The sequence below is a fragment of the Calonectris borealis genome, chromosome 14, assembly GCF_964195595.1.
Source record: "Calonectris borealis chromosome 14, bCalBor7.hap1.2, whole genome shotgun sequence".
NCBI lineage: Eukaryota > Metazoa > Chordata > Aves > Procellariiformes > Procellariidae > Calonectris > Calonectris borealis.
In genome coordinates, this window is record NC_134325.1 from 10,572,705 (window position 1) to 10,598,355 (window position 25,651).

General features: G+C 39.2%; 1 protein-coding gene across 4 annotated transcripts in view; it reads left to right on the forward strand.

Moving 5' to 3' along the window:
- Positions 1–25,651, forward strand: part of MICAL2 (microtubule associated monooxygenase, calponin and LIM domain containing 2) — a 133,443-nt gene that overhangs the window by 57,451 nt on the left and 50,341 nt on the right. For 2 of the 4 annotated variants that reach the window (XM_075163185.1, XM_075163184.1), the window contains exons 14-19: positions 26–138; positions 4,408–4,479; positions 5,076–5,225; positions 19,665–19,851; positions 20,880–20,968; positions 21,268–21,367. In XM_075163185.1, the coding sequence (XP_075019286.1) occupies positions 26–138; positions 4,408–4,479; positions 5,076–5,225; positions 19,665–19,851; positions 20,880–20,968; positions 21,268–21,367 (711 nt within the window). Of the gene's footprint in view, positions 1–25; positions 139–4,407; positions 4,480–5,075; positions 5,226–6,385; positions 6,491–8,003; positions 8,223–8,444; positions 8,547–9,158; positions 9,291–17,632; positions 17,741–18,173; positions 18,270–19,664; positions 19,852–20,879; positions 20,969–21,267; positions 22,345–25,651 lie in introns of those variants that run through there. The other 2 variants (XM_075163189.1, XM_075163186.1) reach the window with 2 other exon arrangements.

Below are 25,651 nucleotides of genomic sequence, written 5' to 3' on the forward strand. Positions count from 1 at the left end.
TCCTAAGCAGTCATTTTTTGAACAGATGCTGGCGACAAGCAAAATGGAGAAAATAATGATCTTTGTTCAGCAAAATCATCGAACTTCATCTTTAATAATTACATCAATTTAACTTTACCAAGAAAACGAGTACCAAAGGTAAGTTGTGAAGGAAGACTTGCCTTATAAATCCTTTTCTTAAAAAGATGAAAAATAAGGGGTTTTTTTATATATATATCCTACTATAAAAGACTTGTAGAAGGAGATTTTTTGAGCATGGTAAAAAAGTAAAATAAGATTTCACAGTAAACAAAGCTAACACACACCTGCACACTCAATCATTATGATGTTTGTAAGGACAAAACCGAAGCAGTGTCAAATTGCTGAAGCATTAATAATAGTCCCAGTTAAGCGTTCTCTGTAAATGCAAAATTTCGAATCACGGTGAGAATTTGGGTGTACTTGGGAAGAATTTGGATCTGTTGTCCATGTCAATCTTTTTCAGTGTAGGTAAAAGTGAGGGGAAGAGGATGTTTCAATTGGTATGTTTATAAGTTGTAGTTTTCAACTTGAAATATTTGAGATCTTGACTCCATTACCTGTATTGTCTTTTATGTTTTATTTTTGGAAATTTTTCAAAAGGCGTTTTAAGGAGGTTTTGTACAATGCTAGATGCTAAGTTTTATATTTTTGTTGGGGACTTTGTTTTTTTGGGTTTGTTTGTTTGTTTGAGATGGGAAAGACTGGAATTTTTCTGCGCTATTTCTGCCTTTAAGAAAAATAGTACTGTAGTTCTGTATTCCTAGAGTTAAATATACAGCTATAATATATCAGTTCAATTAATCACTGGTATGCTAGAATGCTTATTGATTGGGCAGGGGTGCTTTTTTTTAACTAAAGCAGTGATTTGAACAGTTTGTGGATACTGTCAAGGTTCTAGAGGGCAGCTTTCAAACCCTCACAGATATATAAAGCCTGCAACAGTGACAAACAGTGGGCAGATTGACTAACAGCTCTGAGATAATGATTTCTTAGTCATACCCATATACTTTTTCTCTCTTGGTCACTTATTAATGAAAACTTATTGACATGCCCTGTTTATGTCCCTGTATAAGAAACATCCATGCCCATACATGTTGTAATTAAAGACTCCAGGGCCTTGAAGGGTTATGGAGACCTGAGTTAATACTGTCTGGCATAGGACTGTGTGCAGTAAGAGTATTGTCTTTGTGTTTCGGAATAGATTATAACTTCAAAAGTTTTACATGATTTAATTTAAAAGTTACTCTAATGAAATTATTCAGTAATAAACTGTTTCACCTTCTGCCTATTCATTAGCTTGGTCCTCTTCTGAAAGGAGAACCTTGAGGAGGGGCTTTGCTTTCATAGCCAAGCCTACCTTCATTTTAACTTCAATTTAAATGGGGAGTGTCTGCACAACCTGGCTCAGAAGCAGCAGTGTCTCAAGTCCAACTGTTGCAGATTAACCAGCACAAGTTAGACAGAGCATGTACTCCTCCATCAAAATGAATTTATCTTCTGCATTTTCTGAAGCACAGCTTAATGCAAAACTGTTCCAGGTTTTGAGTTTCCTGGGCTAGCCAGAAACTCTGCATCAACTACAATGATTCTCAAGTTCGTTCTTTGTTTTTTTTTTTTTCTTTTCTTTTTTTTTTTGTTAAACAGACCTCCTTAATACTTAAAAGTTAAAATAAAAATGTATTGCTTCATTTACACCTATGCAGAGACTCTAAGTTTTGCCTACAGAAGTACAGTACAGATTTCCTACTTCTCTTGGGATTCAGTGTCCTTAATAAAAGTTCAGGTGTACATATATGTACTGCATTTCTCGGTATTTTAATATATTGCTTTTTAAATTTGTTGCTATCTTATCTTCTCAGTTTTAGTAGAAATGCAATTTTTTTTTTTCCACCTGAAGAATTACTCCAGAATTTCCAGGTGTTTCCTAGACTGACTTACATCTTGAATATTTTCCATCCACAAACACATTTTCAAAACCTGTGGACAGTCAATTGCCCAGTAACCTTATATATCCTTCTTAGGAAATAACTTTTCCCTGCCACCCACATATACACAAAACCAAGTGACATGTTTCCCAGCTAACTAAGCAGTGAGAAACCAAATAGACAAAATAAATATTGCTTTTTCTTGTGGGTGACTTCTTTAGAAGAAAAACCTTTTTTATGACCACAATGTTGTTGTTTTTCCATGAGTTATTTGCAGAAGTAAATAGACTTTTAGTAGTGGGGAGAGCTTTCCATTACTAAGCTGTACAGCCCTCTGACTAACCTCCCATCATGAAATACGCCTTCTGTCATAACAGGAGGTATAGTTCTTGGCACTACATGAAAGCACGAGGTGATTTGCTTGACGGGCCCCTTTGGTTTCGCACTACAGGGGCTCATTTGAAAGGAGAGTGGAAGCGATATTTTCCAAATCAACTTGGGGAACAGGACTGTCAAGACCTTATTTTGTCTTGAGGCTTTGCAGCCCTGTTATGGATGGGGCATGGAACTTAGCAAGAAACACAGGACTCGAGTTAGGACAGAGACTTGAGTGCCATAACCGTCTGAAACTAGCTCGGAAATGAAGCTCCTTGGAAAGCAATGGCTTGAGTTAAGAGTTTGGCTGTGGCTTCAGTTTTATGGTTCTTTCCTCTGCAAAAAGTGGTGCTGAGCGTTATCCAGGCATGACAGTAGGAGAGCACTCGCCTATCACACAGTCAAAAACCAGCCGGGGTAACAGAGTGTTGCTTACTGAACTTTCTGTGCCATCTACTTTGTCCTTTTATTTGGCTGGAGGAGGGATCCTTATCTGGGCGCAGGTTGTGAGAGACCAGGAAGCGGGGGCTTGGTGCTGGTGCGGCGGTAGCTGTTCTGGCAGCCTGTGCTGGGCTGGATAATGTTTTCCATTCTCTTACGAGTGTCAGCCAGGCTGGAGAGGAACTGAGATTTCCTGTGCTCCAGACTAATAAATGAATGGAGGTGTTTACACAATAAAGGGCACAATCCTTTTTCTTGGAGTTTTGCTAGGCAATTAAATTGCTTTGTCTTTCACTTCTTTGTAAATATGTTAATGAACGTCCTTTATGTAAGATTTTTGAAAGGCAACATCTTGTTTGCTCCATTCACTTAAGCAAATTCTGCTTTTATGTGGCACAGATTATTATGCAGAATACATTGTGCTGTTATGTTGTTCACTCTTCCTTGGTAGACTAATGATTATAGGTAGTGTAAAGCTAGGTTACTGAGAGCTGGTGCTTGAAAGACAATGTATGAAAGCATACAAAGTAATCAAAATATTGTCATCTGGTTCTTTTGGTGTTTGCCCAGAAGTTGTTTGGGATTACTTCTATTCACTGCGTAATGATTTATTATAAACAGTGTATATGTAAAAAGGAAGCCTGTATTCTTTGATCTTTCTCTCTTCATTCTTTTTTCCTTTTTTTAAGTTGGCTGAGCAATCACTGAGTTACAGTGTGGGCAAATGCAAATAAGTGGAATGTAGTTTATTGTTCATAAAATATAACCTAACGTAACATTTATCAGACAAAAAATCTCTCCATTGTACCTATTCTTCAAGACTGAATTTAATAAGAACTGATACAAATTTTAAGCATTGACTATTTTGCAAGTTTCTGTGGACTGAGTATGAAGCATTATTTATTGTTTTTGTAATCTCTAGTTCAGTGAAATAATTTAACATGTGCATAGCTTGAGCACAAAATAGGCAATTCGGTTGCTTAAATACTGTAATGTAAAGCCATAGTCAGGGAGATGAACCTTACAAGGGAGACAGACTTTTAAGGCAGACAATAATTGCTCCAAAAAAGGAGATAGGTCTGCACTAAGAACACATGATCTGCGTGCAGATATCTAGGTTAAAAGATGTGGAGGCTATAGTGAAAGAGTGAGGGTTTTTTGATTTTGCTGTTTATGTGGAAACCAGTGTAGTCTAGATTAAAATTCACAGAATAACTGATGCTGTAATGCCTTTTTCTTCAAGGATGTGCTAGTGCTTTGTGAATTACAAACTCTATAGTACTGAAAGAGGAAAAGGTAAACACCAACGTTGTAGGGCCTGTGTTCACCAAAGTGTATGAGCATGTATTTTCACCCATCAGAGTCCAGTGGGAGCTCCAGTCAGGGGTTACAGGGCAGCTTTTACATACGTGCTAACTGCCACGAGGGCCACCAGGCTCCTCACGTGAGGAATGACCCTGCTGAGCACGCCAGTGCAACGAGGGCCCCCGCACACTGGTGCTGCTCACCTGAGTTTGCCTCGTTCAACACAGGCCAGACCGCACTTGCCTGGTTATGAAAGTTAATATCCTGGGAGGAACTGCGTGCGTAAATCTAGTAACTGCTGCAGTAATCCATAGAACTTGTTTTGGCTTTACCGTTTCAGGTTGAAGGGAAAACGGAAGAAAATGAGACTAACAAAAGACGTCGAAAAGGTCTTTTCGGTGTCTTCGAGGAGGTTGGTGTTCAGTGGTGTCCGCACACATCCAGCTCCTTGTTGAGCACCAGAGCTGAGGAGCAGCGAGCGTCGGGGGGCCAGGGCTTGGCCTCTTGTGCTTGGCGGGAACAAAAAGCCTCTCCCCTTAAAACCTTTGATTTACTGTGGTGTGCACTAAAGAAGAGCTAAATTTATTTAAATCATTTGGTAGGGAGGAGGAGAGCATTACCTAAATTGCACTAGTTTTCTTTCTGACCCAAGAATGTTTAAGGTATTGTTTGTTTGTTTTTTATCCTTTTCCCAACACAGTTGTTTAAACAAATTTTTGTTTGAAGAGTTTGCATTGCAGCTTGGTTCCTAGCCCTTCTCTGATTAGTTACCTTTGTGACTCTGCTTTATCATCACAGCACTGATTAATGTTCCCTTTTTACTGTGCTCTGGGACCAAAGAAAGTGTTTTTTTTGGTGACTTTTACATGCTAACCAATGTCATTTTTAATATACTGTAGACACTTTCCTTTCACCCTTTGCTGATAAGGATGTTATCTCTCTCTTTCTCTCTCTTCATGAGTGTCATAGGTAAACTCGAGAAAAACATAGTTTGTTGTTTCCTTGCAGGCTTCAGGCTTTTCAAGCCAAGGGACAAATGCGGGGAAAGAGCAGAGTGATGGCAGAGAAGGAATGAACCAGAATAAAGTTAAATCAATGGCAACTCAACTGTTAGCAAAGTTTGAAGAGAATGCTCCAAATACAATTTTTCGGAGGCAGGTAGGTCATAGATGAACATAAAAGTAATCGCTGAAATTAAACTGTAGTCCCTCCTCGTGAAGGTGATGCAGATTTCCAAGGGAAAAAATGGATCTATTATGTGTTTGAAGTGGGTTGTCTTTTTTTATACTTTATGTAAATTAAAGGTATTCCTCTCAATATGTAGCGAACAAATATGACTAATATAGATTGACTAATGCATGTTAATATAATATATTAATATCTATTATATTAATAAAGTATAGTGGAATTGCAATGTCTAGAAATCTCTTGTAAGCCAGTCTGTAGAATTTTGGCTTTGTGTGGAAGTCTAAGCTGGCTGCATATGGTATTGCAGAAGGACTTTTTTTTTTCCCTATTTTCTATGAATAAAGGACACTGCATATCCAGTTGAATCTTTTTTTGTAGAAAATTTAGAAAGCGTAAGAAGGGAACCTAATCTTTTGCAAGATGTGTCCAGCTGCCATTACCATTCCTAAAGTAGGCATAATGGAATACATTTTTACATTCCGCTGCATTTTCATAGTTTGTTGTTAGTGTGACTAGTGGTGTTTTAAAAATAATCCCGTGCTGTCAAGTTAGGAATGATAAGCTGAAAATCACACTTTAGCCAGTGAGATGGCTTGAGTCAGCAGAGTTTGGATCTGTCACCTAAAAGATCTGAAGGAAGGATGAGCAAGGTGTCGAGGTTCTGTCAAGGGTGGTGGCTTTCTTAATTCTTTGTGCTTGTATCCATTTGTTTATTTACATACTTAAGTTCTCTACAAGTGTAGGCTTTATAGATGTCAAGTGACTTTCTCATCCCATGAACCACTGTTGTTTGCACTCTGCTTGGCTACTTGTCAATGCCCAGAGCTTTCTGCATGTGATACAAGGTTTGCTTGGCCATGTTGGAGGAAGCCTCAATGCGTTACATTTTGATTGTAACCTCTCTAAAAGAATACTGAATGTGCTGAATTTTAACTGTATCTTTGATGGTAGAAGTGGTTAATAAAATGGATAGGTGACAAAAATCTGCAAAATCTGTTGTTAAGCTCCATAGTAATGTATTGTTAAAAGCAGCTTTTATTTATTTCTGCCTCAAAAGATCTTTGAATCGTATTTACTGTCTTCCTTTTTTTTCCCACTCTGTCTTTATAATTTTAAAAATGCTTTACAAGGAGCTAATAGATAGACCAGCCCTGCTCTCTTCTGACCCTCCTGTTAATCCTCGCTTTGCTAAACCTAAGGATCCAAGTCTTCTTCCACCTCAACCAAAAAGGCAGGTAGGAACTCATATGGGTAACACCTGACAAGCACACCATTTCTCTTACTGCTGGGAACTCAGTGTTATTGTGTCACTACAGAATATATATACACACACACACATATATATACACACACATGTGTATATATTTTTTAAAAATAAATAAATAAAACAATACTTGGATGTAATCTGCAGGGTTAACAGATATATTTAGCTGAGAATTGTGAAAACCACATTAAAGTTTAAGGCTATTTTACGCCTGCTTGGCCAGATGAGAAAACTATTTGAGAGAATTAGTAACTGTGTAGAAAAAAAAACTAAAAACATAGGTGTTGATTTCTGTTAGATTACAAATTGTATAAATATAATTACATAGCTATTAACATGCGAGAAAACTACAGCAGTACCTGAAAATTTGTCTGTGCATGTACTCAATGCTTTGGGCTGTTGTAGTGATAAGGCAAATGAAGTTTTTCATCCCGAGAAACCTGGCAAGAATGTCTAAGGTAAAAGGTAGAGCATTGAAAAGCTGATACTGATGCCCAGGGTTTTTTTTATTTCTTTAAGTAGAACTTGTGATAAGAATTTCTGCTGAAAGCTCTTTCGCAGCATCATAAATATGGGGCAAAATTTTGAATACACTGTCTAAATTTTTCACTTAGTACTTCCAATGAAAGCGATCTCATATCAAATAGTATTGACATTCACTTTACATTAGAGTTCGAAATGGAAGTAAATATCCTTAGTGGCATTTCAAGAGTAGTCTCTTGAAAATCTGCATTGCATGTGGAAATCTGCAGATCAGCTTGATGAAAAATGCGGATTCATGAACCAGTTGAGAATTGTTGTTTTAAAGGCAGGTGTGCTATCCTAGGTTTTTTAATTTTAATTCTGAGAAATTTCAGAAGTTTGTGTATTTATTTGAATTGGACAGATAGGATGAAGTAGAAAACTGTCATGAAAAGACCAACTGGAAGGTCATTTTTGAGACTGAATTTGATAAAGCTGAACTGGTTCAAATGTTTAATTTACTTCAAAAGCTATTTTATATGAGGATTCAAATTCAGAGACCTATTCTGAACTCCTCAGAAAATGCATTATAGCTTGACTTGTGTTGGACTAGATCTAGAATTATGCCAAGAACTACTGTTGATATTCTTACAATTTGATTGTAAGTTTAGTTTCAGGCAGATGTGATGTTAAAAAAAAAACCAAAACCTTTCATAAAAACCCTAGAAGGAGATGTAGTGTCGTGTTCTTCTGCACTGATGCTATCTGGGGTTATTCATATAAACTGATACAAACCTAGAGAAGGATGTCAAGACCTGCGTAAGTTATGTCGGACTGATTTATTTCAGTGTATGGACACAAGCATCAGAGATGCAGTAGGTAGTGTGCAAAGAGTGATGTGAGAACACTTTATTTCTAGTTATGTGCATGACTGTGCTGCGCTTTCGGAAGCATCCTTAAAAGCTGCATATACTGCATGGTAGTGCAGAAAGCAGATTTTTTTCAATTCAAGTGTTTCCCAGTTTCAGGTGGTAGCTAGGAGTGAACACGAGGTCAGGGAACCCAAACAGTCTTTAAGTGGTTCTGATCATATGGCCAGGAGATCAAAGACTGTACAAAAAACAGATACCCAGCCCAGTCTGTCAGAAACCTCTGAAAATCTCGCATCTGCCTGTTCTGCTGCATTTGTACTTTCTGGAGTGCTTGAGCGTCTTCAGCACCTGGAGGAAAAAATGAAACAGGTGACAAGCAATTTCTTTTCCTTTCTGTCTCTTAACTGCATACGTTAATCTGTCTACTGCATTTTCCCTGGATATGCTAGCCTTTTCTCTTTGACTTTAGGTTATATTAAGACAATAAAAAGTCTTTCTACAAACTTGCTGTATTCTGAGGACGTATGTGACATTAACTGAAATCTCTCTCTCTTTCTTTTCTTGGCTCTCCTTCCCTGGCTCTTATTGCAGAAAAGAGCTCAGACCATAGCAAATAGGGAATTCCATAAAAAGAACATTAAAGAGAAAGCAGCACATCTTGCCTCAATGTTTGGATACCTGGAGTTTCCAAAGGTGAATATTAGGTTTTGCACCTGAAGAAGTGCTGAGTTAGAAGATGTATAAGAATTCATGGAAGGAAAAAAATTGCAGTAGTTTTGTTTTTAACTTTCCTTTCATCCTGGGTGGATCTGAAAAGTACTGTGGATTCCACTGAAACCGTAAAAAGCTGTGTTTAAATATTATTGCATAATTTGATTGAGGTAAAACACAATTTAAATCATAAAGCTAGTCAGCGTACTTTAGCATGAGAGAAATGTGTTAGAATAAACCATGTCTTGTGCTTAAGTATGCATTGGTAGCTCACAATTTCTAATGAATTGGTGAGCAGTAGCTCTTAGTGCAATCTGGCATTTCTTATGTTTCTTTATGCTTTCTCCCAGCATTATCTTACCTTACTGCCTACTGTAAATATTTTTATAAGAAAACTGAGTACAATAATATCATTTGCCATGAAGGTTTTGCCATGATGATTTCCATGGCTCCTCACTGTGCAGAAATAGAGAAAAGAGCAGAACTGTAGTTATTATCTTTATATTTTTTTGATGCGTGACTGTGAAATTATTCTCTTAATCTGTGCTAATGTCACTGTCTCTTGGATAACTCTCCTGTTTCTGCTCTATACAGAATAAGCTACCTACTAAAGGCTTATCCCATTCTCAGCCCCCAACTCCCTCTTGCCCTCCACCTCACGATTCAGCTGCTGCCTCTTCTCCATCATCTGTCGGTTCAGCTTTCCCTGCTGTTCCTTCTAGACAGGTACTCTATTAATAGATTTTTTTTTTTTTTTTCCCTGTAAAATCCAAACTTGCGCTAAAGCTGCTTGAGAAATGGCTTGGATGGAAGGCGCTGCCAGCAGATCTGTTGTATAGGTTGTATTTCACATTTGAATCAAACTTCACTTTGTTCACTGTTGTTAATTCTGCATGTTTGTAAGAGGAGAGTCGTTGTTAAAAATAGTTCAGATATAAAGCTGAAGAACAAAGCAAATAGTTAACAAAATTTTTGCTTCAATTCTGAAAATTTTGCATTGCTGCTTATTTTAAATGTTCTGTTATTGGATAGTACCACAGATATGCCTAGCAGAGAAAGAGCTTCACATTGTATAGCTAAGTGGATCTTACAGGACTGGTTAGTTGTTCTTGGGTGGCATTTGTGTGTCTTTTCATAAGAATATCCGCCTGGACTGCAGGGGACAACCTGCACAATAATGGTTATTTTAACTAGAGGACATGTTTTGGGATTGTGTGAGCGCTTGTCGATCTAGACAGATTTTATTGTTGTTTTGTTTGTTTACTTATTTGTACTTTAAACTTGCTTCTGCACGTTGATTGCTAGAATACAGTTGTTTGTAACAGCAAGCTTTACAGAGAGGAAAGATGCATACTCTGAATGAAAGCAATTAGATAACACTTGAATCAGAGATATTCAGCTCTTACTTCTTATGCTGATATTACAATGGGCTGTGCTTTTATCTGTGGAAGTTAAGGTGACATTGCCTTCTAACTCCCCTTCTTTTACAAGGATTTTAATTGAAGAAAGTTTGATATTTTTCAGCTTTTCAGGGCAGGTAAAGGCCCAGGTTCTCTTTCCTTCACCCACAGATTATGTAGCAGCAGTCTGGGAACACTGCAGTATTGAATAGGGTTGGTGTGGAAAATAAAGGTGGAAACATCAAGTTTCTAGAAGTATTGAAGGCGACCCAATGCAGTGCTGCTGGAGCTGGAGGCTCTGCTGCCTGACACACTGAAAGAAGTGCTGTTTGCAGGTACTGTCTCCGTTTACTGTGAGGAGCAGCAAAGCATTCTGCCTGATTTTATTATATTTAAATGACAGTAGTATTATAAAATACTCATAAGTATTGCCCAACTTCAGGTAAGCCATGGCTGAAGGTAATTTCCCGTCTGGTGGGCATTTGGCAGGATCATTTAGTGGAATTGGTCTAGATCTTTTTAGGTTATTTTGCACCATATTGTTAATGCTGGCTGGAAATCAGGCTCACAGCCTCAGCAGTAACTTAGCAGGTAGATACTGAGCTGACTTGCGGTTTGCAAAGGCACGTTCCTCGGTTGAGATAGAGCTGTGTTGAAAAAACTCCCTTCCTCTCATTCCTCAGGAAAATATAGGCTACACAGCCCTTCAAGGACACTGCAAGCCCAGCAGGTGCCTTACTGCGGTAATCCCCTAATTCCCTTCAGCTTCAAAATAATTCCTTTGCCTGGATTTACCTCTTACTTTTTATGACCTAGGAGGTACAGCATGTGATGGGTTTTAAGCTAAGTAATGGTTTCCAAAATATCAGGGCCTGTTGCTCGTTTGATTTGGAGAGCTATTGTGACACTGCAAAGAGAATTAAAAAAAAACCAAACTATGTGAACAAGCCTTTAGAGTATGAGAACAAGGCTCTTAATCATGTGGAAACTCTGTGAGCGATAATTTTACTGGGGTTTTAAGATTTTTTTTCTTAACAAACATTTTGGCCTGAGCAATCATTTTTGGATGTTTTAATTCAACTGCATTTTGTTTAAAGTGCACTCACAGCCTTTTATTAGTTTTTCATTGTATTTAAGTGGCATAGCAATAGTTTGTTGTGACTTGATTTCACTCAGGCTGAGTTTACTTCAACTGAAAAATGCTTTCTCCATGGGTAATGGCAGAATGCAGCACAGCTGAGGCAAGAAAATCTTGTTCTGTCACCAGCACAGTAAATATACATTCATGCCATTTGGTAAATATTTGGCTGGTTAGGTAGGGCTACATGTATTCTTTGGCGGATCTACATGCGTAAACATCTTGATGCCTACTATATTGCTCCATAGGGTTGTACAGGCTCAGGTCCTCTTGTACACTGTATGCATCACATATGTCTAAATATGGTGCATTTGGCACGGCATATTTGAGAATTTTTAAATAGCAGGTCTGATAATGAACTGGCAAACTTTTACCTTCCTCCCCTTTGAGGCAGATGCAGTAATAGAAAGCTGATCCAAATGAACCCCAGGTGATGATGGATTACTGTAGATATTTCAATGGGAAAGGTAGTAAGTAGATTTAAAAAAAAAAAAAAAAACCAAAACCAAAAATGCAAAAAACCCCTTTGAGTTTCCTTTCCAGGGTTGCCAGTGAGTACAAGTGACATTGTTGGTGCTGTCCTTGCTACAGGGGTAACTAAGAGGGAGTAGAGGGGTTAGACAGGGTCAGTCAGCACAGACGGTGTCTGTGCAGGGGTGTTACGGAGAAGGGGAGGGTACCTATCCTCCATGCACAGTAAGGGGTGATGGATGGTCACCATGGAAACAGAGATTCAGGTCAGGCTTGGGGATGGGGATAAGGGACCCTGGAGTGGTAAGGAGCAGGGTGCTGGGGGAGGCCTGCAGTCAGCAGCATGGACAGCTTTTGGAGCAGGTTATGCCAATGTGCACTTACTTTACACAAATAAAGTGGATCCTGCCCTGAGGATGGGTGATGGACTTAATGGCCTTTTGGACCTATGTCCAGGACCGTTGTTTGCATTGGTGATGTGTTGGTGAGGTGTTAATGAATGTGCAAGACTTTTGGTCTCCATACTATTCATGTGCTGCGAGGTCGATTCAGTCCTGTGATATGCCTGTTACTTTAGCTTTACCTTTCTTTGGCAACTTAACTTTAGTTCTGTTCCTCTTCAAGTTACACAGGCCATGTTTTGGCTTACCTTTTGTTATTTCTCAAGCAAATTTTTTCCAGAAGCAGTTTTTTTACTGCTGTTTTTACTGTAAGAGTATGAAATCTTCAGGGAACACCTGCTGCAGCCTTGCCATCCGTCCATGCCCTTCCATGGTTAAATTGTTGTCCCCGTGTTTTATCTTTTAAGCTTGCACACTTTTCAGAACATGAAAATTTCATCATACTCTATAAAACACAGGCTAAATGTGCAGCATTATATAAATAAAATTTGATAACATTTCAGGTGTGCAGTGTGCATTTTCAAGTACTGTGCATGATAATTTTACAATATGTTTGGACCTCTCTGCTGTGAATATGTACTGGTAATTGCCTGTGTTTGTGTTATCTTGAGGGAGGGTGGGGTTATAGGACTCAGAATTTATATTTCTGGTCTCTGTTCTGAGAGATATCGCTAGGTAAGTCTAGACTTCAGTTTGGAAAAGGGCTTCAGGATTGGTAAGCCAACAGAAAGAGCTCCCGCCTGTTACGCTCAGTGTTTCTGCTTTTTCCCAGCAGAAGACCAGAAAATAATAGAAGTCTCTTCAGTTTTGTAAGACTTCATGAGAGATGACCTATAAATATCAGCACCCTCCCATCCTTTAAATAGTTAGTATTGTCATTTTAATTTCAAGTGAGTACTGAGATTGTTATCAGACATGACGATCCTTTACATCTGTTGAATTTTCATTGGTACAGTATTAGTTATTGTAGCATATTTATTGAAAATGGTGGCTAATAAATCATTCTGTCTTATTACAGAAACCTGTTATTAAGCCTCAGTCCTGAAAGGAGTACTTGAAAGGAAGGCTATGGAAGCATATTGTTTCTTTTAAAGACATACAGTCATTACAATTTATTAAGAATTAACTTCTATATGACACTATATGCAAGTTGCCAGTAATAATCAAAACTACTTTCTAGCTTTAATCAGCTGTCAAAATTCACATAGGTAGAATTATGAATTAACAAATATTATATTACAGGCTGGGCTTTGGTTATTCCTGTTTTCTGTTTAAAGTTGGATTGACCTTCAGAAAACTGTGTTCATCTGAGCTTTGCATGAGTGAATCCACACAATACATCGTAAGAACTATGAAGATGTTGCAATAAATAGGCTTTGCTGCCTGCAGAGTTTGGACCAACTACTTCCCTTCAGTGATGTGAATTTAATTACCAGCAGTAAGCAGGGCTTGGGTGTTTCCTACACACGGTAACTTATTACTCAAATGTTGTTTATCTCAGAGGTAAAATATATGGAGCAGGTGGTACCAAAAGTAAATAAATCACCCTCAGAGCAAAATAAGACCAGGAAAATCATTAAGGATATGAAACAAAAAGGGGAAGCATTGTATGCTTTTGGAGGCAGAGAGCATATTTCCTTTGTTTTATGAAAATACTACTGAGGCTGACTTGTTGGTTGGCTGCGGTGCTATAAATAATAGCAGAGGGAAATACAGAAGGCAGCTTTCTTTTCCCACGTTAATAACCACCCTGATCAACCTGCTGAAAAGCATTGGCAACATGTCATTGACAGGTCAATAGTCTTAGTAAATCACAAACACTTGGGGGATTTTTAAGTGGTTTTTTGATCGTTTCCTGAAATTCACCATGTAAGGTAACTCTTTAAGATTCCTTTCCAACAAAGGGTTTAAAGCTACTGGTACAAACCTGCTTGAATTGTGAGCAGTAGCCTGTTACATATTGATAATGGCCCCAGCACTACAAAATTGCATGCGTGTGTGGGACTTCATGTACACCAGTAGCCTCAAGGGTAGTAAGTGCATGAGCAAAATATAAAACCTATTATGTTTATAATGAGTTTCTAGGGTATGAGCAGCATCAGGCAGGCAGAGATCTGTGTGCTGTTGACCAAAGCTGAGCTGTGTAAGAGCTGGCAGGTTCTCTAAAGGAATGTGTGTAGATTTGGAGTCAGACCCTCTCTCCTGCAACTGGAGTTTATTACACTCACACAATTAAATGGGTAAGGATGTTATTGAAGTCCTTCTCCTTAAGCAGGGTGAGGTTTAGAGAAGACACATGGGGTTGCTTGGCGGTTATGCTGTTGTACGACGGCAGAAGTCACGAGCCTTGCAGGGCAGCACTGCTCTTGCACACCCCATCCCTCCCATTCTCTGTGGGTTTCTGATGGTGGCAGGTGCTCATGGGGCAGTGGATTCTCATCCTGCCCTGATATTTCTGTTTTGTGATTGAATAGCATTTGAGTATAATAGAATATTTCAGTTGGAAGGGACCTACAACATTCATCTAGTCCAACTGCCTGACCAATTCGGGGCTGTCCATAAGTTAAAGCATGTTATTAAGGGCATTGTCCAGATGCCTCTTAAACGCTGACAGGCATGGGGCACCAACCACCTCTCTAGGAAGCCTGTTGCAGTGTTTGACCACCCTCTCGGTAAAGAAGTGCTTCCTAATGTCCAGTCTGAACCTCCCCTGACGCAGCTTTGAACCATTCCCACACATCCTATCACTGGATCAGCACCTCCCTCTCCACGTCCCCTCCTCAGGAAGCTGTAGAGAGCAATGAGGTCGCCCCTCAGCCTCCTTTTCTCCAAACTAGACAAGCCCAAAGACCTTGGCCTCATAGGACATTCCTTCCAGCCCTTTCACCAGCTTTGTTGCCCTCCTCTGGACACATTCAAGGACCTTTACATCCTTCTTAAATTCTGGGGCCCAGAATTGCACACAGCACTCAAGGTGAGGCCGAACCAACGCTGAATACAGTGGGATAGTCACCTCTTTTGACCGGCTGGTTATACTGTTTAACGCACCCCAGGATGCGGGTTGCCCTCTTGGCTGCCAGCGCACGCTGCTGGCTCATGTTGAGCCTGCTGTCAGCCAGCACCCCCAGATCCCTTTCTGCAGGGCTCTCCAGCCACTCCTCTCCCAATTTATAATTGTGCCTGGCCTAGGTGCAGAATCTGGCATTTGGACTTGTTAAATTTCATCCCATCAATCATTGCCCGGTTCTCCAATCTATCTAGATCTCTCTGCTAGGCATCTGAAAGGTGCAGTCCCGAGGCTGTGGCAAATGGATGTCCTCTTAATTACCCACATACCCGATTCAGTAAGGAGAACCAGTAGAGATCTTCCCCCAGTAATATGTTCTTATTGAACAGTTTCCCTAAAATGAGATCTAATCAGTCAAGTCCACTTGCTTCCTGCCCTCCCCGCTGGTGAGTAGCAACAATGTTTGTGTTGGTGGTTGTTGATTAGGAGGCGAGCAGACAGCAATCTTTTGGTTGCTAGATTAAATTGAAATCCCACTTACTTTTACATGGAATGTGAATTCACATTCATTACAAGAACATTTCCTTTTAATAACATTTTTTAAAGTATGTATAAACATGCAGTTTTCTTGTTTTGACTGCTTTAATGTTGACACAGATCACTCCAGTGGGTGGAGAACAGAAATCAACCGACTTGATGAATTGCAAGGTGTAGTTCAGACTCAAGGATACTTTTCCTGAAATTCAACTACTTGCACTTTAAGCATAGCCTTATTGTTTAAGCAATTGCTCCAGTTCAAAGTAAACTTTCTGCTTCAACTGACTTTGAATGCTTTCTTTTAGGAGCTCATGGGTAATAAGTTGTATGTGGCCTAAAAGTTGCTCAGCATATTCAGAGGTGCGGAATTTGGGGAGGAAAATTTTTTCTTCTGTGATCTTAAACAATACAAAGGAACATAGTTTTCCTGCGGTAGCAAGTAATCTCACTTCTAGTATTGGTTTATAATTTAATGTACCACTTAGAACAGCATTGTGGTATGTAATTAACAGTTCACTTTGCTGTTGTTACCCCACAAGTTGTGCAGATATTGAGTAATATTTAAAAGTCTTTTTGTATTAAACAAAACCAGCAGTACAGAAGTTTGTCCCTTGAATGGCCTTTGTTGTCTTAACATACATATTTTGTATCTGCCTGGATATTAAGTTAGTTATGGGATAACTCTCAAAAGGTAAGGGGAGCTGTAAGGGGCTGGACCTGTTCCCAAGTTCCTGAACTTGAATTTTTTTTTATTAGCAAGAACATTTTTATCCATCATAATTTTTGAAAACACACCCACAATGCATTATAGTTGCTTTTAAGCTTGATAGAAAATGCTTTAAAATTATTCTGAAGTATCATGAATACCATTGCTTTTGTATTTTTTTTCCTTTCTTCATGGTAACTTTCTGATATTTTAAAACCTTTCCATTAGCCAGACTTGGTGTGGTGGCAGTAGAAAAATCATTTCACTGAGAAGTGTGGGACTTAAAATCTGGGCTCTGTGGGAGGCAAATGGAGTGTAAGATATGAGATCATGGACCCTCCAGGGAAAAAAAAAATGTCCTGGCTTCAGAAGCAGAATATCAGATCCCTGGCCATACCAGGATGGCCCTTGCTGCCTTTGCCACCAGAGAGGTTGTGAGACCTATAATCAAAATCGCTACAGGAGATTTGGTTTAGGGTAAAAAATAGTAATGTAAATCTACAAAGTCTTTACGGACTTTTTTCCCAGGAACAGAAAACTAGAGTACCTACCTGCCTGCCTGCCACTCACGCAGACGTGCATGCGCACACACACCTTTCTTCTTTTCCAGTCCCCCGGCGTGTGTTTTGGCAAGGAAGTCTGGACCATGCAGGCAGTGGTCTGTCTGTGGTGCGTTTGGAGCCGCAGCCTAAGGAACTGCAGTCTCCTTGCAGGCCTGTCTATTTGATAAATTTGGTTAGAAACAGCCTAATATTCATGGCTGCAATAGTGTGATGAAGCAGATTAAAGGAGGTGTCTTCCTTTCATGAGCGTAGTTTCTCCAGTTTTCCCTGGCATTAAAATGAGTCACTGGGGAGAAGGAGAACGGTTGCTCTGTGAGCATCAACAAACATTTCCGTGTGGGACTTCTAGTATGTTTTCATAGAATGTTTCCTGAAAAGCCACAGTTTGTGGTCCATTAATGTGAAGTTTAGTCCCCATCCCCTGTTCTGAAATAGAACAACAAAGTCCTAAGAAGTCAAAGTGAACAATATGGATTTTTTTAACCTATCAGAATGGTCCAACCCTGATAGCCAGGCAGCAGCTCCCTGCTCAGCCTCTTTGTGGACAGGGCAGGAGGCCTTGTGCTGTGGGAGCAGCGTTTGCTCCCAGCAGCTATTTCTCTGTTATCTGCAGGGAGAAATGTGTGGGCTGCATGGAAGCCTTCTGTGGCCACCAGCTGGACCACGCTGATCACGCATGAACATGCTTGTGCTCTGCTAGACTTTGCCTCTGCTCTTTCTCCTAGCCTTCTTTATCATTGTTTGCATGTTTTCAAATCATTCTTGTCCTTCTCTCATTAAATTCATTTTCAAGAATAATTAAAGGTCTTCCTTCTATTCTTCATCTTCTCCCCTTTTCTGGTTAGATGACTGTAGGGAAGGTCTCGCGTGCAATTGAAGCTGTGGCTGAAGTTCTTGTCAATCTGTATGTGAATGATCACAGACCCAAGCCACAGCTTCCCTCCCTTGAACTGGTAAGACTAAACCCACAAAAAAACAATAACTTGACTTAAGAGTGGTGTTTCCAGAACATCGTCGCGACTTAAGATCCTGGTTGTGGAGCACTTTAAGCGTTACGAAAGGTCTTAGTCTAACACTTATTAAGGAATCAAGTGCATATTGGCAAAATATGCTGATGTGTGGATATGCTGGAGACGTTGCTCACCATGTCTTCTATTTGTATTTTTTACTTGTCTGTATGAATTAAAACTTCAGGAGGCTTTTATTAAATGTAATTACTGGTACAATTAGTAACAGAAGACATTTATTAATCTGGGTGGCTTCTAAAGAAAGTTTTGTACAGTGCATGTTTATGGTGTTATTTTTAACACTCAAATGCTGAATCACCGTGCCTCATTTTGAAGAGAGCTGTTTTTAAACTCTGACACTATTCTGTGTTGAATTCAGAAGCGGTCTCTGGACAGAGCTACAGGTTCTTGCCCCATTCCTCACTCTCTATCTCCTGCCTCCACTGCTCAGAGCTGTCAGGTATTGGGAAGCAAAGTAAGGTGTTGTGTTGTGGTGTTGACACTTACTTATTAGCCATCACTAAACTCAGTTGCTTCTGCTTCATTGTAACTATCTGTTCTATTAACACTGTATTTTTAAAAATGCATTTGTATATTTTTCCATTTGCATGGTTGTTCATTTGGAAAGTTTCATGCTCTGAAGTGATCCATCACAGCAAAATAGATTACTAATGGCAGATTTGGAATAGGATCCTCAACTTTTAAGCACAAGACAATGTGACGGTGACAATTGTGACTTGCACTTAACATGAAAAAATTGTTCCAAGGCCTTCTTTTGCTGGCAAATTAAAGATGAGTTGTGTGGACTGTGTGCTGCTGTCTGAGTGTGCCTGGACTCTGCCAAGCCTGCGCCTCCTCTGTCCCGTGGTACCTCTCCTGTGGCAGCGGGACGGTGGAAGGGGAGGGAGATGGTGATGGCTGTGGCAGAGACGGGATGCTCATCTGTACCAACCTATAACTAAGTATAGTATGATAATACATAGTAACATCCTCATACCCGCCTCTGATAAGGAAAGGGAAGCCCAGTGGCATCTAATCCATCTGTAATTTATTTTTCTGTACCTTTTGCATGTATATCCAGAGAGGATGACATTTGTGGCAATTAAAGAATATTAATTGCCAGCCCAAATTCAACAAAAACTTTCAAAATTGTTTCAGGTTGTTAATATTGATCATATTTTAAAGTCCAATGAGTTAAAAATATTCTGAATGTCTGTGGTAGGAATTAAATTGATTTTTAAAACAAACCAAGCCCCAGCTTGGGCTGTAATCTCAGGCTGAGAGGGGAAGCACATCTGCGGCGATCTAAGGGATAGTTCAGACACCGGCATCGAAGACTGTCAGTTTTTCTTTCTGGACCTTAAAGCACGAGCCTGCATTTTCCTCTGGAGTGTGTATGAACCGAGTCTTCAGGGTGTCTGTTTTCTTAGCTCCAAATGCGTGTCTGTTGTTTGAGGCTGGCAAGGTCTGCCTTTGCCCTCTTCTGAGAAACACCGGTGCCCGCAGCCGTGAGGTGCCAGTGCCCGAGGCAGCGCGGTGCGGGGTGGTGAACGAGCACTTGGGGCTGATGCTGCTCTTGTACCCGAGTAAACACAAAATGTCACTGAACTCCCAGAGGGAGGCTGGATGCAAGTCCAGCTGAAAACTCACCCCTTGAAGTCCTTTGATGTCTGATTTATGAATTGCTGCATAAACCTACAGAATTGCAGCAAATGAGTAATAAAAAAGCTGACTGATGCTTGTTTTAATTGTGTGTGGAGGGTGCTGTGTAAAACTTCAAGCAGCAAAAGCAGCTGCCCACTTAGTAAGAATTTATATCTGGGTGTAGTGCAACAGGTTTATGTGCATTTCTATTTTTATCTTTTAACAGGGATCTCTGCGAAAAGAATTTCCTCAGTCTGTCGGGGGGAGTGACATTTGTTATTTCTGCAAAAAACGGGTATATGTTATGGAGCGGCTGAGTGCAGAAGGCCACTTCTTTCATAGGGAGTGCTTCAAGTGTGAAATATGTTCTACAACACTCCGTTTAGGAATTTATGCCTTTGATGTTGAAGAAGGTAATATAAGAGCTATTTAAGAATATTTTACAATGTCTGAGTATTGATGCTTTTAATGGAACTAGGGAAAAAGTCCTGGCTGAGTAGCACGGTCAGGAGGAGGTCTGCCAAGTATGTTGTTTGCGTCCATGCTGGTCTTTGAGTCCTTCTACTTGTAGTTCTAGTCTTTCAAAAGAATCCAGTTATGACAGACCTGAGCTTTAGATGAAGAAATCCTCAGTGGAAAGTAAGTTGAGTGACCAAAATGCAGTTTGTTCAATCACAGGTCAAAGCGGGGGGGGGGGGGAAATAAGGTGCTTTTTCTCCAACAATACAGAATTATTCTCATCCCTCATTTATATTTGGCCATTAAATAAGGTGATCTATAAGGTTAAGCCATGATAGTGGCAGATTTACACGGATGGGGGGAATATAGGTTATTTCTTTCAAGATGTTATGGCTCAGGAGTTGAAAGCAGTGTAGTGGCCAAGCAGCAGTGTAATTCATTCCAGTCTGCTGTAGAACAGTGCTCAATCCCACCTAGAGCCTGGGTTTTTTTGGTTTAGAGGGAAATTATTAAACTGAATTGAAATTCCCTTGCCACTTCCAAGTGATTTGAGTAGATCGGAGTATTAACCTGATCTCCTTCTACGAAGTATTAAAGACTCAAGGCCAAAGGTGGTTCTTTTGCCGTCCAGAGAATCTTCTGCAAAGACTTTTTTGGACTGAATATTTGACTTTTTGCTGCTTGATGTCTTGTTTTGGTTTGTGACTTGGTATTTATGGAATCTTGTTTTTCTGCTGTTTATTAATCTTAAACCTGTGTGGTAGATAAACGACCTTGCCTTGTTTAACACATGTACAAATCTGTGTACTGTAAAAGAAACCTGTTCAGAGCTGTGAGCTATTCAGTCAGTGGCAAGTTTCCCATTCCCTTTGCTGCCCAACCATTAATTATCCTGATTTCATCTTTTTAGAGATGCAACAGTGAGATTTCAGTCCATAGACATATAGGTAAAATATCATATAATTTACTTTTTCTCTTGTAGGTAAATTCTACTGTAAACCTCATTTTACACACTGCAAAATGAGTACTAAACACCGAAAGAGAAGAGCAACATTACAGGTCCAGGGAAAGGTATGTATTGGTTATATTACTAATGCAGGAAATGTTGAGGCAGCTTTATCTGGAGCAGGGTGCAATCCGTGTGTGTGTGTAGTGTGTAGTAAAATCTATACTAAAATATAACCTCCTGGTTCTGTGAATTTGGCATATTTATAGTCTGGTTCTCAATGGAAACTAGCTTTTCCTATACAAAGTAAAGTTGAATTTAAGAGCAATTGGAAATGACATCTATAAAAACTTGAAAACAGTTACAGAAACTGGACTTCCATTTTTAGAACTATATTTAACATTTTTTTAATGCTTTATATAAGGAGGCAACAGAAGCATGGAAGAAAGAGGAATCCAAACCCACAGAGACCACCACAGAAAGCACTTTGTCTACCGCTAGCAGTCCAGAGGACAGGTCCCCAGGTATCCTGACTTCCTTCTTTAGGGGCACGCTAAGCTGGCCCCTTAGGGTGACAAGGGATCTGCTTGACATTCCCAGACGCCTGTCTAACTGGATGCATGGTTTTCTGCACGCTACCAATCTTCATTTCAGGGACAATGCATATAACTATACCTACTTGTATGAACTCTTGAGCCTTGGTGTGCCGTTCCTTTGTGCTCTTCTAGAGGTACTTACTCATATGTACCGGGAAGCAGAGCTATCACTTGAAAATGTGCTTGAATGGGTGAAAAAATTCTATAGGGTTTAAATTCTTCTACGTGTCTTGCTTAGTTGTGCCTTTCAGATTTTCAAAATTAACAGCCTCGCTATTTTCTTGAGGGGCTTTTTTGGTTTGGTTTTTTTTTTTTTTTACTTTTCATGCAATTTAATGTGTGACTTAAATGAATGGTGGATTCCTCCTGATATAAATGAGGTGCAATCAAAATTTTCAATATAAAAAGTACTGTATGTTAGAGCATGAAGGGCAGTGTCCAGACACATTTCCAGAACACGAAGACGGATGAAGGATATTTTGTAGATTTTTTGTTTTTTTTCTCCCCCATTTTATCCTGTGATCAGACCATTGCGGGGGTGGTACATTTTAAAACCATTCTTCTCCCTGTCCCATCCTACCCCCCCCCCTTTTTTTTTTCTTAGACCAAGAAAGAATGTGCATTCTTTCAGATGTTTGGGGAATATTTATGACAAATGACTGGGTTTTGAAACCTGAATATGGCGCATACCTTTTTTTTCTTGCTTTCATCTTTGCTCTGGGTTATGAGGTTTATAACTTGCATGAATATGTTAAGAAAAAAAAAAAAATGTACTTAATTCACATTGCTCCTAGTCATGTCTTTTACATTTCTTACATGTGATAGATACCCTTTGTTGATAGTGGGTATACTCTGTACTACTAATTTATTTAAAGTTTTGAAATAAATTTGAAGAGCAAACCTTAGTTGAGTGAAGGCTTGATTGAAACTGTAAGTCAAAGGAACTGGTAGTGTAATTAGACCTGATTTATTCCTCAAGTCAAGGCTTCTTCATTAGGTGGCTGATTCAAGGAATATCAACTTACGGAGCACTCATCGGTAACTGAAATCACTGCTGTTGTGCCTCTGGGTAGGCACTGCTCCTATTATCTTTTGGAATTTTTAAAAAATACAAGTTCAGAACAAAGAACAAAAGCCTACAAACTTATTCTAAGGAGATTACTTCTTAGTTGGGTATTTCCTTAATTTCAATGTATAAAGCTGATAGCAGAAAGGTGAAATTCTATAATCTGGAGCAGCTGTTAAGTAAATTTCTTTCAGATGTCTCTTAACAAGGTCTACCTTAATCAGAAGGTGTTGGGACAGATTAAATAAGCTATTTAACAGCAAGGAGACACCAACATCCCAAATTCTGATTTACTTTCAGCCTAGTTAGCCACTGAGGTAAGCATGCTCCCTGCCTCTTAAATACTTAAATGTTCAAATTCAGAAGTTAACCAGGAAATAGGTAAATACATAAACATGGTAATATGTATAGCCTAAAATAAAAAGCATCTGTAGCATTTATTTCTAGCCAAAAGAATGTGGCTTAAATAATAGGAAATAATGTCGCATTCACTTAGTACCAAAGTTGAGGATCACCTTCCAGAGGTCTTAAATGTCTGCGCTGCTTATGGGCTGGCAGTTTTTTGATTTTTTTAACGTAATGTGGGAAAAGATAATTTGAATTGTTTTGTTTCTTAGGTATTAAAAGGAAATGTGTCTTCTGTTTAAAATAAATGACAAACTGGATTTTTCTTTAGGTAGTTTGACTTTCTTTGAACTACAAGGATAAAGCTTTTCACATTTTAGAGTGCTTATGTATTTTGGGAAAAAATTGTTAAGTATATGCACAAAACTTGAAAAAGTGCTTGAAGAAAATTGTTTAGGTATAAGGTAGCATTCATTTGAAATAAATAGCCATTAATGCTCAAACATGTATCAGCAAAACTTTGCTAGAATATTGACCGGACACAGCGACAATTATAGTAACATGGTGGGCATCTGTATATATGTAAAGAAATGTATCTGTACTCTTTTATAGCATTTAAAAAAAACTCCTTTGGAACACTGTATACTTTTTAATTATTTGCTAATGATAGTAGTTGTTTCACCCTAAAACGGAAAAAATCTGCATTGGGATTTACCATGTTACTCCTGCAACACAGCAAACTGCTAAGTGGTAAAGTTTTAAAATTTGGCTTGCCATCAATTGTGATTTCAGTTTGTCAATGGTACAGTCTTTAGGAACATTTTTTTCCTGAAATTTTCTCCTGCTGTTTACTACAGGAAATTTTCTGCTTTTCAGCAAAGTGAGCATAATGGTAAACTTACAGAAAATGGTGATACAGTAAGAAACTTGGAAAACTCTGATGTCCAATGAATTTAAAGCAAATGAATCTTACTAATAGAAAGTTTAAAAATAAAATTAAAAAATTTAGAGATGGTATTGACTTTATATATATTTATATAATGGGGAATAAAATCCCTATGTTCCCACAACAGAATTCAGGAACTTGCATAATGAAAACATTTTCCTGAGGAATCTTAATTACGTTGCGTATTCCACTGGGAGTTTGCAGGTGATTCTGCTGGGAAGTTTTTTTTATTGGTATCAATCTAATTGGTAGATTTTTTTTTTTTTTAATCTCTTCATCTTAATATTCTGCTAGTAAGATTCATACCTATTTGTCCTCATTCATGGTTTAATGAAAAAAGGCAGTTTCATTTTGGCCAATTCTTCTTTGTGCCTACGTAATCTTTCTGGTGCTTTCCTATATAACCAAGTTAAGTTCTGTGTTTTTTTTCCTGCTGTCTTCTCTGTCAATCTCCCTCGTTGCTTTTAGTCCACTTCATCATTCCGGTGCTGCACCCACTCACTGGCTGAAGCCTTTCTGCTCTCAGGTGATTTTTTCTGCTTGCCAGTTCCAAAATTGTGTGACTAACACTGTTGTTTGACAGCATTTCATTGCGCCTTTTTTTAAGACTTTTGGAGCAAACTGTGTGTGTCTGGTATATTAATGGATGCGAGCTTTGGCATGATCATTTAACCTGTTGCTGAGTTCACGGTTCTAGAAAAGGTAACGTCTGCGCTCTCTGTAGAGAATGTTTTTCTCTCTGTGTCTGTGCATGTACACTTCCTTGTGCCTTTAAGGTAAGTTAGGCAAGTACATTGTTTCTTGAAAGAACTAGTTAAAGCCTTATTTCTTTCAAAGGAGGGATTTAAAATAAGGTCAGGACAAGATTAGCCAGCTGATTCTCCTGGTTAGCGTGAACACCTATTTCCATTGAGCTCAAATATGCAATGAGCAAGCAACGTTTGAGCACTGTGGCGCTTTCTAAGCACGTCTTTGCTTTCATACTGGAAAAGCACAATATAAAAGGATTCTGTTGGAAGAAGTGGTCAAAGCGATGCAAATTCCAGTCTTCCACCCCAAGTAACATAGTAGGCAGGCCTAACAGCAATAGATGTGCATGCTATTTTTAGTCTGTAATATCAAAATGCCAAGTTTATATAACCAGAGTGTTTTGGTTTGAATTGTTTTGTTAACTAATTAACTAGGCCCCATTTGCCACTCTGATGAATGGATTTGTCTTATTGCATGAGGCATTGCCACTACTCTCCATGACAAATTTGTGTGATTATTTTGTATGTATTTTTTTATATAATAAAAAAATTATTCCAGTATGTGATTCCAGTATGTGTAATCACATGTTGATAATCTGCGAGGGGAAATGAATCCAAACAGGAACCAAGGGCTCAGTCTGACAAGCAAGTGCGTGCTAAGGTTTTGGTTGGTATGGCCATGACCCAGCCTTCCCTGCTGAGGATCCCTTTCAAAGGGATCAAAGGATCCTTCGGGGATTGATCTAAGCAGCAATTTTCAGGAGGGGCCAAACATCCTCTGCCGCTTGCCCCATTTCACGTGCCTCAGCCAGGAATGCCGAAGGCTTCAGGGTGAGAGCCCCACGCCTTATCTCGCTGACCTGTATGTTTGCATGACTAAAGCAATAGTATTTTTTTGTGTGGGTATCCTAAAATATCTTGACGGCTTTGAAAGTCCCCACGCTGTGCCCACACAGAAACCTCTCTGCATTTTAAGCATCACTTCCTGCACAAATGGTTAGGACGTGACTTCCTATGTATTTCAGGGCTACGGTGTTTCCTTACAAAGCTCAGCATGCTTTGAGATGAAGGTCGTGACGTAAGGTCTGCCATTTCAAACCACTTCC